We start from the raw sequence: 16,028 nt of genomic DNA on the forward strand, positions 1-16,028 counted from the left end.
GGTTATCTACCACAGTGGTGATGGGTATGATTCCAAAGGCAAGTATAAACTGACATGACAACATTTTAGCAAATGACACTTCTTATATAAGTTCAGGAAATACCTGTAAGCTTTATTACTTGTAGATTATAGTTTTAAAGGTTTAGTGTATCAAACCATTGCAGTACCATAGGAATACTCTGTCCTATTCTTATGAAGCAGACTGAGCAGAAATTTTATCAGAGGCATGCCAACAGACTAAGTATGTATTTAATGCAGTTTTCTTTCTGCTAATGCCTTTCTTGTGTATTTAACAAGCCATCATAAATAGCTAAGTGCTTTTCGCTGAACTACCCATGCTACCTGTTTTCCTGTTCTTTTCAGAGCTCTCATCTTGTTGCTAGAAGCTTTTTTAGTATCTGACTTATAATTTCTAGCAAAGGCTGAGTAAATGATGTGGCTTATGGTTTTGTGTTTTTGAAAGTCATTATTTACTGCCAACATAAATAGTTGATAAGTGAGTCTTGAAAGCACAAAACAGAATTAAAGGCTCTTTCTTAGAAAATGTGTTTGGCATCTGCTTGTGACTTACATGTGTGAGAGCGTTTAAAACATAATCATTTATGTAGCCACATATGGTCTAGCATAAGTTCTAAGAAATAGAACTGTGAAGCCGTGGTATACCTGTGTCTGCCTGTTTACAAATAATAACATTACCTACTTTCCTTCTCTAGGAGTTACTATGATCATAGATGGGAGCTGAGGGAGTTTAAAGGCTCATCAGATTTAGATATACTTAAAATTTTTTAAATCTGAAGAGGATTTAAGATAATCTGTTTACTATATATGTTAGTCTTCTTTTTGAATACATAAATGTATGCATGCATATTACATAGTCACTTCTCTTTTCTAAAATAAAGTTTGGGAGTAATCAGTCCAAACCAGAATTCACAGTGGACCTGAAGGGGGCAACCATTGAGATGGCTTCAAAGGACAAATCCAGCAAGAAGAATGTATTTGAGGTAATACATTGTTTGCTAAATAACTCACATCCTTGGCTTTAGTATGCAGATCTTTTGTTTTAGTCTTTTGTTGTATAATATTGTAAGAGCTGTGTGTGTGTGTGTGTGTGTGTGTGTGTGTGTGTGTAAGAGAGAAATCAGCTTCATTTGCATGTTACAGGAAGTGAGAGTTACAAGCCTTTGTTTCATAGATTTTCCCTTTACTAGCAGTAACAAAAGGACGATTCTCTAAATTAGAAAATAACTTTAGGAAGGTATTTCTTGGAGAGGCTGTGTATCTATATATATATGTGTATGTATGTATGTTTGTGTATATGTGTGGGGTTATCTCATGCCTGCTTCTTAGTGTTGCTATGGCCTTAGAACTATTGTACAGAAATGTAGTCCCTCTCCCTTGTTGCTCCAAACCTTCCACTGCAGTTCATGGTCTTGTATCAGTTATTTACCACTGTATAACAGACCGCTCTAAAGCTCAGCAGCTTTGCAGAAGAGCCCTTCAGGCTTGCTGCAGTTAGTCTGGAATGAGAGGGTGCCTGTTCTGCTCTCACCTGGGACCATTCATGAGGCCCATTCAGATGGAGTGGGTAGTGTGAGCTGACCTTATTTCCCCACATGTCCTGTATTGGCTATAGTAGTGGATGGGCTTCCTTCTCCCTAAGACCTCTTTTATAAGAGGCTAACACAGGCTTCTCCACATGCAGTCAGGGTTCCAGCAGGGTGAGATGACAAGGCTTCTCAAGGCCTAGACTTGGAAGTTGACCTACCTGCAGTGTGCTCTGTTATAACAGCTCAGAAATCTAGCTCACATTCTGGGTAGAAAGAGTTCACTTGGGACAGGAAGCAGTGAAGTCCCATTGTAGAAGGCGGGAGGAATTTTTGAGACATTTCTGTAAGCTATCTTGTAGTTGTTCCCTATCCTTTATAGCCTCGTATCAGGCCTTTCATACATTGTAGGCTAGGCACTTTGTCTTCATCAGTGAATCCAAGGAGAAGAACCATACGTGATTATTACTCTTTATTGTCATGCACTGGGTCATGGGTAGCAACGCACACTGACCTCTGCTTCTCAAATGCAGGTTATCTCCAGACTCAAGACAAATGCTACAATCATGATGCTACTTAAATAAATAAAAAATGAAACCTTATTATTTTAGTGTACTTTGGCTTTAACATCACTTGTAAATTATTGTGGATTAGATTAATCTGTACGTTATTAAAGCACTTAGATTTGTTTTGCTTTTAAGAAAGTGTTTTAACTTTGATTAGGATCCCCCCTCCCCTGTCTGTAGCAGCATACATTCAGTGCAGGGCTGGGGGGGAGTTGGAGTGTGTATGTGTGGGTAGGGTAGCTTGTCCACCTGTCTGGAAAGATGCATGAAAGGATGTCCTCACTTCCTGAATCAGCTTTGCAGTTTCATTAGCTGGTTTCTGAATGAGAAAAGGATATATGGTCAATTGCATTTTGGAAATGGTCTGTATTTTACCCCTGTGTCAGACAGTTTCAGGGTTCTCTAGACTGTCAAGCTCCTGAGACCTCTTAAAAGAGAGTACCTTGTTAGACTCCTTTAATCTAGAGCTTCTCATCACATTTTAAGCTTAGTTTTTGAGGAGTAGTTTTATTAAATATCACTGAGGAAATTATGGAGACATTAATTCTCAGAACATTGCTTGGGGGAAATTGCCAAATGCTACTCTAAGAAAGCAAACTCAGTAACTAGCTGGGAAGTATGAGGGATACTTTCACAGTCTGCAGCACTTTCGTTGAAGTGTGAAACATTTAGGCCAGAGAGATTTAAGTTGGTTTTGGGTTTCATGTAAAATAATGGATATCCATACTTCAGTTAGTACTATTTCTCCTCAGAAGGGCTGTGAAGGTTGATGAGCTAGCTCAGCAGGTAAAGGCACTTGCTGCCAAGCCTGATGACTCGAGTTCAAACCTGGGGCTGGCATGGTGGAGGAACAGACTGTTCTCTGTATTCAGCCATGGTAACATATGTGAACATATACACACACAATAAATGAATGAATTAAACTAATAGGTATAGGTATAAAAGTTTTAAAAGGATGTGACATTATTGTCCTTTGTGGCTTGTCTTTATACACAGTCATCGTCTGTTAAGTAGGAAATATTAAAAAAGTAGCATTTATACAGTCTTCTTTTCTGTATTTATGTTCATAACCAGACCAAGAAAATTCTTAGGTTATGAAAAATATTTTTAAGCTGTGTGAAATACCACAAACTTTTATTTTTTTACAAATGTTTCAGTTTTAATTGTAAATGCATTGCTTTGGTACTTGTTTTATTTTTAAATGATATACTATACTTATTTTTTATTTTTTAAATGATATACTATATTATTTTTAAATGATATACTATATTATTTGGGGATCCTGAATTACTAGATTAAATTTATTCAGAATTTATTATAAAAATTAGCCTCATGCTTTATAAAATAATTAGACTGGCATTCCTAGATGCGTCGGTACTTCTGCTGCTGTCAGAATGAGAGCTAGCACACTGGAGATTGTAAGCTTTGAAATACATTTTCATTTATTGTGTTGAAAGCACTGACATGTTCTTCCCTAACCCTTCTTTTCTCTAAAGCTGAAAACTCGACAAGGAACAGAACTGCTAATTCAGTCTGATAATGATGCTGTTATTAATGATTGGTTTAAAGTCCTTAGTAGTACTATCAGTAACCAGGTATGTATATGATTTAAGTAAAATTTTTATTGCAGAGCCAGGTGTGGTAGCACATGCCATTAGTCCTAGTATTTGGGAGGCAGAGGCAAGTGGATCTCCAAATTTGAGGCTAGCCTGGTCTATGTAAAAGAGTTCCAGGACAGCCAGAGCTACATTGTGAGACTCTTTCTCAATGTTCTTTAATTGCAGAGCGTTTTTTTTCTGGTTTTCTAATGCTTTATGAATATGCACATTTCAGTTCACAGATGTAACAACTGCATGTGTGCATGTATGTGCTAACCCAGGTGCTAGACCTTATCAGTCTCTGCTGAGTGATGTGATTTAACATTCTCACTTGTAAAATGTTTGTGGCCAGTGGATTTGCAGCAGTGTATAGATAGGTGTTGGTTCACGCAGAAGGGACTGACTTAGTGCATAGTACTTATACTGCTCTGGAATGTGTTGGAAGGGATGGTGTTTGATGGAAAGAGGATAGAGGTCAAGTTTTGAAGTGTATGCAGCAGTAGCCTCTTCAGTGTGTTTCTAGTGGCACCTGTTTGTCTACCGGAGTTCATTGTTCCCACAGCAGGCTGCCAGGAACTCTGTGTTCCCTGAATTCTTTTTTGTTTGTTTGTTTGTTTTGTTTTGTTTTTCCAGGCAGCATTCCTCTGTGTAGCCCTGGCTGTCCTAGAACTCACTCTGTAGACCAGGTGGCCTCGAATTAAGAGATCCACCTGCCTCTGCCTCCTGAGTGCTGGGATTAAGGTGTGCACTATTACTCTACGGCGTGTTCCCTGCATTCTTAACCTCTGACTTTACATCACAGGTCATCTAGCTGAGAGAAATGAAAGATAACACTTACTAAGGGAGATGTTAGGTTTTCTAGCAAGTAGATCATGAACTATATCTAATGTAATACTATAGAATATAATATTTTTACTTTTTTCTCTTTGTAACCATGACTGATTTTATTTTAATACCAAAGTAAAAATAACCTTCTACATTATTTTCCTAATTTAACATATTGATCTTTATTTCTGTCTATGGATTTGCTATGCTTGGTTTCTTTTGGTAGTGTTTGGATCAGCCTAGGGTCTTGTGTATGCTCAGCAAGCACTCTTTCTCCTTTGACTTTCATTAAAATCCAGCAACTTGAGCCCTGTCTCATCTATTTGGGTGGACCCTTTTCTCTAGCCCATGTAGGTTTTCAGCTGTAAACACAGTATGTGCATTCTTGCATTTAATACGTACATGTGTGCTTTTGTACTAGCAGCAAGCAGTACTATAACACAACTTTTTCCACAGAAATTATAGCCAAAGAGTAACCAAAGAGGGATAACTGCAGGCAGTAATATGTGATGTACTGTCAGGATGAGGGAATGTAACATACTATGAAGACATTAAGAAGTGTTAGTGTAGGGAAGGCATTGCAGAGCAGTGCTGTTTTCGTTTTGTAGTTGAGGTCTCCAGAAACAGGGAATGAGACAAGAGAAGGAGCAAGAGCACATTATTTATCATGAACCGGGAAAGCACCTACTGTTTTCACAGTGTCAGAAAATCAAGAGGAGCCAAATGCAGCTTGTTCCTGTAATCCCAGCACTTGGAGTGAGGCAGGGAGCCTGCTGCCAGTGCAAGCCCAGCTTTGGAGCAAGCTGACCTGAAACAGCTACAGAGTGTCTCTGAGAGACACTGCGCCTAAAAGACTCAGTGATGCGAAAATAAGTTTTAAAAATGATTTCTAGATTGGAGAAATTGGATTCTCATTAAAATTCCAAGTAGGTTTTTTCTGGTAGCATTTGAGAACCTTATCCTACAATTCCTTTAAAGATAAAAAGGACTAAAAATACATAAGACTTACTTGAAGAAGGAAGTAAAGTCCTGCTGTATTGCATATTAGGACTTACTTGAAACTTGTATAAATGGAACTTCATGTTTAAGCAGGGGTAGACATAGCGATCTCTGGAACGGAGTAAAGTGCCAGATACAGGATTGTGCAACAGTGAGGAAGAACATGCTTTTTAGTAAACAGTACTGGTGCAGCTGGGTATTCAGGAAGAAGACGGAGCCCTTCCTTATATCATAAATGGAGTAGACCTCAGTGAGAAGGGCGAGACGGAGGCCTTAGCTTTGGGAATGGAGTCTACTTTCTCATGCTGTACAGTTACCTTGATGAGGCTGTAGAAGAGTTCTGGGTGCTTTTTAGCACCTAACATCTGTGAGCATGAAGTCTCTTACAGTGTTGTTTCAATAGTGTAATAAATGTGCTCTTAAACTGTTGTCACAGGCAGCATGGCTGTTAGGTCCAGGGGTGTAAGTCTGACCCTTTTGTGCAGAAAGTAGCTGCTTTGTCTTTTATCACCTGACTTCCTAGATGCCGTTTGTGCCTCCCACATGTAATGTCAAATGAGGAATTACACCTAGCGTTCTGTGAGTTAGCACCTGTAATTCTCTTTTAGAAGTAAAAGTTAATGTCATTAAAGGAAAACATGCTTTTAAAGACTGATCAAATAGCTAAATCATACATACTATATACTGTTTCCTAAAGTCATTGGGAAGAGTCAATTATGGCTCTGAAAATTATGCTGTTCAGCTACAGCAATAGTAGAAGTAACATGTGTTTGAAAAACCTCCCACCAACAGGCGGCAGAGGCTGATGAAGCAGCCGAAGAAGAAGCACCAGATTCACCAGGGGTAGAAAAGCAGGATAAAGAAAAGGACCAGAAGGAGCTTAAAAAACTTCGCTGTAAGCTTCTCCCTCCTTTGCTGATGGTGTCTCCTAGGTTTTAGATAAATGCCCGTGTAAAAATCCAGTCTCCAGTGTTAGAAAAGTGACAGGGCTTAAGTACTGTCTTGTTAGTTCATTATTGTTTTTAACTAGGTTGCATCCATATGATATCATATAGAGGTGGGATACTTCAAGAGAAAGTACAGTGCACTTCTCTTGAGGCCTTTACAAAGTTAAAAATACATATTTTTGAATAGGATCCTAGGCATTTGGAAGTCTACACTCAAGGGATAACCTTTCCACTCCTACCCCTGGCACCAGGTGGCCTGCTGCTCATGCACACGGCCGTGTGCCCAGATCTCCAGAGCACACAGGCAGACAGGAGCAGGGCTAAGTCAGCAGTTTTTAGAAGGATAGTTTTGAACACAGAAGTATATTATTGATGTTGGCCATTAGCTGTGACGCCACGCCTTTTCCATTTTATTTTAACTAATCCACATGCCTAACTAAGGATTTTCTAGCCTCCTAATTAAATGATTAGAACGTCAATTCTGCTTTTGTTTTCTAACAATATAATGAAGATTTTACACACACAAGCCACCACCGCCGCCACCACCACCATCACCACAAAGCAATGTTAACACAACATTTTATGATTTTTAAAGGATTCTTTGTGGTTCTGGCTGTCTTTAAGCTCCCTATGAAGCCAAGACTGGCCTTGATTACAGGCATATGTCACCAAGCCTGTCTTAAAATTTTTATTCTCGACTGATGTATTCTTTGCTCTTAATGTTCTTCAAGCATCATTTTTTTTTTATTTTACATGTTGATCCTAGTTCCCCCTCCCTCCCTCTCTCCCTCCCTCCTTCCCTCTTACCCTCTCTGCCCCCTCACATGCACCCTGACCACCCTCTCCTCCCATCTCCCCACCCCAATTCCACATGTAGTGCAATGCCATCCAGGTGGGGTCATATAAATCTGTCAAGTCATTTGAAGTAGGGACTAGGACTTCTCTCCTGTCTCTAGGTTAAGGGAGTATCCCTCCACGGGGGATGTGTCCACAAGGCACTTTTGTGCACCAGGAATACATCCTGGTTCCACTGTCTGAGGTCCCTTAGACTGCTCAGTCCTTCTAGCTGAGACCCATATTCAGGGGGGCCTGAGTCAGTCCCATGCTGGCTTCCCAGCTATCAGTCTGGGGGCTCATTAGCTCCTCCTTGTTCAGGTCAGCTGTCTCTATGTGTTTGTGCAACCTGGTCTTGTCCTCTCCCTCTGCATCTGGATTCTAGTTCGACTCAGTAGTTATGGGTGTTTGCTTCTGTTTCCAACAGGTACTAGATGAGGGCTCCATGATGGTGGATAAGTTAGTTGTTGATCTCACTATCTGGGCAGGACATTTAGGGTAGCCTTTCCACGATGGCTCAAATTAGTTGGCGGCAGTCTAAGCATCGTTATTTTTAACACATGTAATTGAGACTTTCTTTATTGAAGGTGGCATAGGACAGGCTCTATGTGCTCCACTCTTAGGATACAGTACAGATGATGATAAAAGCACCAGACTCAAATATGTGGACTTTTCAGACTCTTAAGCAGTCCACTAGGAACTTTGGTTTGTGTTGTGAATTTGGTCAGAAGGTCATTTTACCTTCTGACATTGATGGAAGAGTAAGGCCACTTGTTAAGATCTTGACTGTTACCAAAGGAAGTACAGGGGTAGTCCGCTTTCAGTGATAAAAATGATAATATTGCTTAAAATTAAAATAACCATTTCTGCTGTGATATTTATTAATTCATTTGACCATGGGTTGATATGTTTTGAGTCATCTGTGGAAAAACGTTTACTAAAAGTTTCCTGAAACACCTTAACATCTGTTTGTCTGAAGCAATGAAAGGGTCCAGCATAGATTCTTCAGAGCAGAAGAAAACTAAGAAAAACTTGAAGAAGTTTCTTACCCGACGCCCCACATTGCAAGCTGTTCGTGAGAAAGGTTATATCAAGGGTATGTACAAGAAGTGGTATTTACAATAGTAAATGTTAGCTGAATCAGAAGTAAGGTGTTGGAAGTTAAAACTGAACATTTCCAACGTTTTCAATTTTGTATTCCTTAAGTTTTCAACTACACAGATTAATAATTAGCACTGATTTTTTTAATGCATATGTAAAGTGTAGCTAAAACACGGAGCCAGGCATAAATCTCAAACTACACTTTTTGAAGCCCATAACCAGAGAAGAACAGATGAAATGCATGTTGGGCATTGGTGTTCTTAGATGTTTAGACACATCTTGGTTCTGCATTGCAATGATCAGAAGTTAGAAATGTGACAGACAACCATTAACAGTACAAAAACAAACAGGACAAATAATTCTGTTCTGGTTGTTTGCTTTTAGCAGTAATTTAAGGTAATTTTACAATTAGTAAAAGATGTTTCCCCCGATTGTATGTTTCATTTTTGATCACCACAATGAACCAACAGATAAGAAAGTGTCCTTAAAGCACACATCTGCTCATACCTGCAGTTTGTGTTCAACAGCAAAGGTTAAAATTTTGAATTTGTGACTCAAACCAATGCCGTTTATTCAGAAATAAAGGTGAAGGTAATATATAATGTGCATATATGAGTCTGGTTATGAAGTTTGTAAGAGGGACCATCACTGAAATCTGTTTGCCAAGCATCTTTGCAGTTGAAAAACAAAGATGAGTCCCATTAAGGACAGATATAAGACTTGTAGAGTATGTAAGAATTAATTAATTCACTTTAGCAACTGTACCTGGGTTTGGTGGTGCACTCTGTATTCTCAGTGCTTGGGAGGTGAAAGCATAAAGAACAGGAGTTCAAGGTCAACCTCAGCTGTATAATTCCAAATGGGTTGAGACCCTGTCTCAAAAAAACAAGCAAACAAAAATGAAAAATGTTGCTGAAGAGATGAGTAGTGTGTACTGCTTCTGCAGAGGACCACTCTTTGTTCCCAGCACCCATACTACTGGGCTTACAACCTCCTGGAAGTCCAGCTCTAGGAGATCCCCAGTGCCTTTAGTCTCCATGGGCACATGCACATACCCATGCACAGACACAAAATAAAAACAATTAAAACCTCCAGCAAAACACAGTAGCAACCTGTCTTATTAGGATTTCTATTGCCGTGAAGAGATACCATGACCATGGTAATTTTTGTAAAGGACAAAATTTAATTGGGACTGGTTTACACTTCAGAGGCTTAGTCCATTATCTTCATGGTGGGACATGGTGGTGTACAGACAGATGTGATAGAGAATAAGCTGAGAGATCTACAGCTTGATCTGCAGGCAGCAGGAAAGACTGTCACACTGGGTGTGGCCTGAGCATTTAAGAGACTTCAAAGCCTGACTTGGCAATGACACACTTCCTCCAACAAGGCCACACCTCCTAAAGTGCTACTCCCTACGGGCCAAGCATGCAAACACATACACATGAGTCTATGGGGAACCACACCTATTCAAATCATCACACAGTCTTAGGGTTATAGATAAGTCCTAATGGATAAAGAAAGCATGTAGGTTGGTTTGTTGTTTACAGCCTTCAAAAACATGACAGAGGAGGTCATAGAAACCACTGTTAATCTGTTCATCAGGCTTTTTCTCAGAGAAATATTGAGTCGTCGCCTTGTGGAGTTATATCACTTCAGACATTTTGTTATCCTGAATATTTAGCTACAGGTTCTTGCCCTCTTACTGGAGTGACAGGCAGACAGGGTAATGTGAGCCTTTCCCAGTAATCCAGTAGAAAATGATTGGAATGATTCTCTTAGGAAAGGATAGTCAGATTTTCTAAGGAGGTGATTTTTGCCTGAGACCAGGAGTGAAGAAAGGGAACCATGTTTAGGGACATCACTTACTGCAGGAGGAATGAAAATACAAAGCCTTCTCAGCAAGAGTGAATAGTAGATGTAGAGTTTATTTGTGAAGATAGATGTGAGGTTGAAGGAGGCATGTGTGTGGGTGCTGAAGGACTTAGCTGTTTTCTGAACTGATGTTTAGCAAGGTGATTCATTTAAAGAATAAATCTCTTTCAGATCAGGTATTTGGATGTAATCTTGCTAATCTGTGTCAGAGAGAGAATGGGACAGTGCCAAAATTTGTGAAGTTATGCATTGAGCACGTCGAAGAACATGGTAAGCGAATGCTTCCAAATTTTGTTTTTCACATTAAGCAAAACAGCTTTTTGTTTCCGATCAAAATCCCTCGGGCTGGGCCAGCAAGATGGCTCAGCTGGTAAAGTGCTAGCCACCAGGCCTGAGGACCTGAGAGAGACAAAAAGAACCATTTTCTACAAGATGTCCTTTGACCTTCACACAAGTACTATGGCATCCTTTGCAGTACAGTAAATAAGTATAATTAAAGCTCTTGAAGATTTTGTGATTTTTTTTTTTTTAGTGAGGCAACCAGAAGTTCCTTATGGTTCTGAAATGTATGAAAAGAAATGAAACACTTTGTGTGCAAAAATATACATAATTTTACCTGTTTCAAATGAAGGCCTTCAGACATCATTCAGTGTTTGGTATGTCGCTATGGTATCAGTCCACGTCATTTGGAGTTGCCAGTGCTTACATGAAAACAGAGGAGACTGCAGCTAAGTTCAAGGACTGATGTACTGGTGTGAGTGCTCGAGGGATACTCCTGCTACCACTAGGAGAAAACAGATGCTTGTGTTGCCAGCCGTAGAGCTGAGAGCTGCCCTGTAGAGTGTCGGGGTGCACACATCCTGAGAGCGGGGCAAACTAACTGATATTTAATTTTAACGTGTAATTATTCTAGCCTCTTCTGTCTTAGGACTGACAGCGCATTGACTGTTGTCACAGCATCTGTGTGTATCAGAAGCATCCGGCACAGTTAGCAGCTTACGTTACTTCATTTGTAACTTGAGCCAGTCTCAGGTCTTTTGCCCATTGACTCTGTCAGCAGGACAGTCAAGATTTCACGCTGTTTACTTGCTTTATTCGAGGCTAAATAATTAATAGCATATTAGAAATGTGCTTTGTGGGCTAGAGGGTTAGCTCAGATGTTAAAGGCTAGGCTCACAACCAAAAATATTAGAAACGTACTTTGTTGGTATGTATAGATTTGTTATTTAATTAATACTTATTTTTAGATTTAATGATAGGAATTTTAAATGATTCTGGCCATACCTGAGAGAATAAGTATCTCTATAGAACCACTAGTTACTAGCTTTTGATAAGTCTACCATAAGCAATTGGTGTGACAGGCACTGTTAAGAGAGTGCCAGTTTCTTCAATATATGCATTTACATTTTAAAATTGTGTGTGAAAAATGGATGAGTTGATTTTTATTTTTACTTTTTAAACGCCTCAGTTGTTCATAATATGAGTTTCATGAGATGTTTTTCATGAGCAAAGCTACAGTGTACCCAATAAACAGTGGAATCTTTGCTGTTTATAAACAGAATTCAGAGTAAATCACTACCTCATTCCCCCTGCCAAGCATCTCAGAAGCATCTCAGAGAGAGAGAGAGAGAGAGAGAGAGAGAGAGAGAGAGAGAGAGAGAGAGAGAGAGAGAGAGAGCTAATGCTAAGAATAAGAATTCTGAAGCTGTGTGGCTGCTGAAGCAATGGATTGCTTGTACTCAGAATTTTGAGCCCAGCTTGGTCAACATGTAAAGTCCCAAAATGGAAAAAATGGAGACATTTATGCATCCTTAGAAGCATCAATGAGTTTCTTTCAAACACGAAATATTATTTACTTGTAGGTCTAGATGTTGATGGTATCTACAGGGTAAGCGGCAACCTTGCAGTGATTCAGAAGCTGAGATTTGCCGTCAATCACGGTAAGAGGGCATGCCCCACTGCCACGTGCAGCATCACTGCCCATAACTTTAAGAACTGGTTCAAAGAATTTAAAAATGTCTTATCCTACTGTTTTTCAGATGAGAAACTAGATTTGAATGACAGCAAATGGGAAGACATTCATGTTGTTACTGGAGCACTCAAAATGTTTTTTCGAGAATTACCAGAACCCCTTTTTACATTTAACCATTTCAATGATTTTGTTAATGCAATTAGTAAGTATGTTGTTCTACTTAGTTTTTTGTTTTGTTTTTTCTCCCCTTAATTTTACAAATTAAGCTGTTGCGCATTGTTTGGTCTTTTTAAACAAGTTTTTTTTTCAGTGGGTTGTGTAACTCAAGATTTTAAGTGTGACCACCAGATGTCACTGTGTATTACCAAACCGCAGCTTCCAAACTGTCATTGCCTTTCATTCCATAAGAATTTGCTGCAAAGTGTCTGCTTATTACTTTTTCAGAACAAGATCCGAGGCAGCGTGTCACTGCTGTTAAGGACCTAATCAGACAGTTGCCAAAGCCAAATCAAGATACAATGCAGATTCTTTTTAGGCATCTCAAAAGGTAAGAAGCTGCATGGGTAGGAAGTGTGGGATGGGGCAGTGGAAAGCCCGTGGGACAGGGCCATCCTAGATGTGCCACTTGCTGTCCTTGTAAGTTATTAAAAGAAACTCAACTCATAGCATTTATTTCTTTTAATAAAACGCTTGAGTGTGAAGACTTTGTTGAAGTTTGTATTTTTTATAAAGTGCTGTTCTAATGCTATCACACAGTAGGTCTTCTGACAAGACTGAAGTTGACATGAAGATGCAATGGCTTAAGAGAGACATGTTACATTACTTTAAAACAGAACTTTCATGGGTCTAGATTCTACTGTGTAGCTACTTTAATAAATTATTCTGCTCATCTCTGGAACATTAAAATACTAAAGTAAGGCTGGCAAGATGGCTCAGCATGTAAAGGCATGTGCCAGCAAATCTGAGGACCTGTGTTCAGTCCCCAGTATCCGTGTGATAGAAGTTGTTACACGTGCACTGTGGCATGTGCCTGTATGCACACACGCACACGCACACGCACACGCTAAAATATGAAAATAATAAAATACTAAAGTACCAATCAGAGACAATTTTTTAATATTAAATTGAAAGTTGTAATTTCTATTCCCTGATGAAATACCCTCCCCATGTAGAGGATAGACCACTGTTACCTGAATTGTAACACACATTTAAGGTTTGCCACAGTTTGTATAGTGCTGACCTTTCAGCTGTTATTAAGAGACTGGCTCCATGTAGCAGCCAGACTGAGTGAAATGGTTAAACCCTGCCCGTGGCACTCCAGCAAAGTCACCACTCTCATTATAAATGCAGACTCTGAGATTGTAATACAAATTCAGAGTTTTCCTGTTTCTTAAACAAGTTTGCTTTCTCTCCCTAGGGTTATAGAAAATGGAGAAAAAAATCGAATGACCTATCAGAGTATAGCAATTGTTTTTGGCCCCACTCTGCTGAAGCCAGAAAGGGAAACTGGTAATATAGCTGTTCATACTGTGTACCAAAACCAGATTGTAGAGCTGATTCTCCTGGAGTTAAGCACTGTCTTTGGACGCTGACTCTCAAGAAAAACGATCTATGGAATAGAAGTTGGATTCCGGAGATTTCAAGTCTTATACATGGTGTGTTTCGTGTTTGGACCAAGCAGTGAATCTGATTGTGCACTTTTTGAGGGTCAGAGAGGAAGAGGAGATGAAGACGCCAGTGGGGCCCTCATTTGCTGCTTTGTTGCAAGCAAAAAGAAAGCTATGACTGTGTAATTTTGGATTCTTTTTATCCTGGATGCTTGCATTTCATACTCTGAATATCAGTAAAAACCAAAACTCAGAATTCTAACCAGTCATATACACTGGATAATTTGGTAAGGAAAACTATGTGGGTTCCCTGTGTCGTTGCCCTTGCTGCCCCCAAACTGGGTAATGTTGACTCCTTCTCATGCTCTGTAAGCTCTTTACTTGGTACAATGATAGTCACTGTCAGTTATTTTTAAAAGCGCTCTTGGGCGTTTAAAACAAATGAAGTTGATCCATTTGAGATCTTTGTACTGCTTTTTTTTCAGGGTTTCTACATGAGTGACAGTCTTAAGTGCTGAAGCTCATGATCCAGATTGAATCCCTGGGTGAAGGTTTGCTGTCTAACTTACTATCTCACAGCATCCTTGCTGGATACCTTAGTTGTTTGTTGGGACAGCACACTTACAGTACTTAAACACTGTGATATACTGGAGTTCTGGTTAGTCTAAGTCAAATCAGGGTATTTGGTACCTGTCTTGCTGAATGAATTATAGCTAACAATCCCGATTATATTTAGTGCCATATTGAGTTCTTGGTATGACCCTGTGGAAACATTGCTTGATGTAAATATGGGCTAAGGACTTAATATAATTTAGCTTATGTATATACCTGTGTTGTATAGTTTCAGAGTACATTTAACCCGATGTTTCTAATCATGACATTGGTAACCATCTCCATGAATATTAGGCTTCCTCCAAAAATAGGCTATTATTTGGGAAAGTTAAACCATGCACTTTTAGGTTTTTAATTACATTGACTGGCAGATCACTGAGATTAGAATGGTACTGGGAAATAATGAATAGACTTGCTAAATAGTGAACACACTACAAGAGGAGCTTTTTAGGTTATTTAATATGTACAGAAGACATTAGGAAAATCATTTTAGAATTCTAACTCCCCACTTCAATGGTGGAAACCTGTGTAAATTAGATGGATGGTGGATAGAAAACGACACTGCGAAATTTGAGTATTTTCTTTTTCCATTACTAATGTAGATTGATTTGTATAATAAAACAGGGTTTGGAAGGTTTTGTTACAGGGAGGCATGGTCTGTTGAAGATTTTTAAATGTATTTTTCTAGATTAACTGCTGTATATGAAATGTCTAATCTAATAAAGGAAACTATAATGCTTAGAGTTTTTTCCCTTTCGAGATGTGCATTTTGATTCTTAATTTTTTTCTGTTTTGTTTTTATTTACTGGCATACTTTTATACCTCATTTTAGAAAATCAATCAAATCCATGTTTCCTGTGGCAGATACTTTCCTCACTCCTGCATTCTCTGCTCTTTCTGTACCAACAGCTCCCTAATACCATACACTTCTTCATCTGGGTTTGAAAGGAAATGATATGTGACTATGATTCTTTTTCCTAGGATTGCATTTATAATTCCCAGATTGCCTTCCCGGGGAATAGTTTACGTGTGTGTGTGTATGATCTGTGTAGAACCTTTTTCCTAAGTCTTGTGGCTAAGATACTGTCTGTGCTGTAATCTTATTAAATATATAACAAACTGAGCAGCTTGTCAGTGGACACAGATTGCTTTGGGTGAGGAGAAGTTCCAGAGCAGCATGTTAGACCTGCAGATGCAGTTAATAACGCGGTGTGCTTTAGGGCTCTTGTGTCTTGACTATATACCAGGAAACCAGTTAGACTCAAGTCTGTGATCTGTGGTGTTCTTTCTCTTGGTGGTCATGAACATGTCAAAGGGTTAAAGTTGTCTCGTGTTTGTTCTGAAGTACATGTGTGTATACAAAGTCTTTAATGTTGTATTGGTCTATCACTAATAATTGTATTGTAATAGTGTATGTACAATGAGATCAGTATCTTGTGTTTTCATCCTTTGTGAATTAAAAGTTATCAATTGTCTTTGTAATAACAAAACCAGTAATATTTTCCTGTCTTGATAACTTGATTTTTTAGCAGAAAATATATTAAAAGC

General features: G+C 39.1%; 1 protein-coding gene across 5 annotated transcripts in view; it reads left to right on the forward strand.

Moving 5' to 3' along the window:
• The window catches only part of Arhgap12 (Rho GTPase activating protein 12), a 97,666-nt gene extending 82,450 nt beyond the window's left edge, over positions 1 to 15,216 (forward strand). For 4 of the 5 annotated variants that reach the window (XM_051205663.1, XM_051205665.1, XM_051205668.1 and 1 more), the window contains 9 exons: positions 900 to 1,001; positions 3,607 to 3,705; positions 6,325 to 6,427; positions 8,293 to 8,409; positions 10,461 to 10,559; positions 12,152 to 12,229; positions 12,329 to 12,463; positions 12,706 to 12,808; positions 13,679 to 15,216. In XM_051205663.1, the coding sequence (XP_051061620.1) occupies positions 900 to 1,001; positions 3,607 to 3,705; positions 6,325 to 6,427; positions 8,293 to 8,409; positions 10,461 to 10,559; positions 12,152 to 12,229; positions 12,329 to 12,463; positions 12,706 to 12,808; positions 13,679 to 13,853 (1,011 nt within the window). In that variant the 3' untranslated portion in view covers positions 13,854 to 15,216. The remainder of the gene's footprint in view (positions 1 to 899; positions 1,002 to 3,606; positions 3,706 to 6,324; positions 6,428 to 8,292; positions 8,410 to 10,460; positions 10,560 to 12,151; positions 12,230 to 12,328; positions 12,464 to 12,705; positions 12,809 to 13,678) is intronic. The other variant, XM_051205667.1, reaches the window with a different exon arrangement.
• The last annotated feature ends 812 nt before the right edge of the window (positions 15,217 to 16,028 follow it).

Source organism: Phodopus roborovskii, unplaced genomic scaffold, assembly GCF_943737965.1.
Source record: "Phodopus roborovskii unplaced genomic scaffold, PHOROB, whole genome shotgun sequence".
Classification (NCBI taxonomy): Eukaryota; Metazoa; Chordata; class Mammalia; order Rodentia; family Cricetidae; genus Phodopus; species Phodopus roborovskii.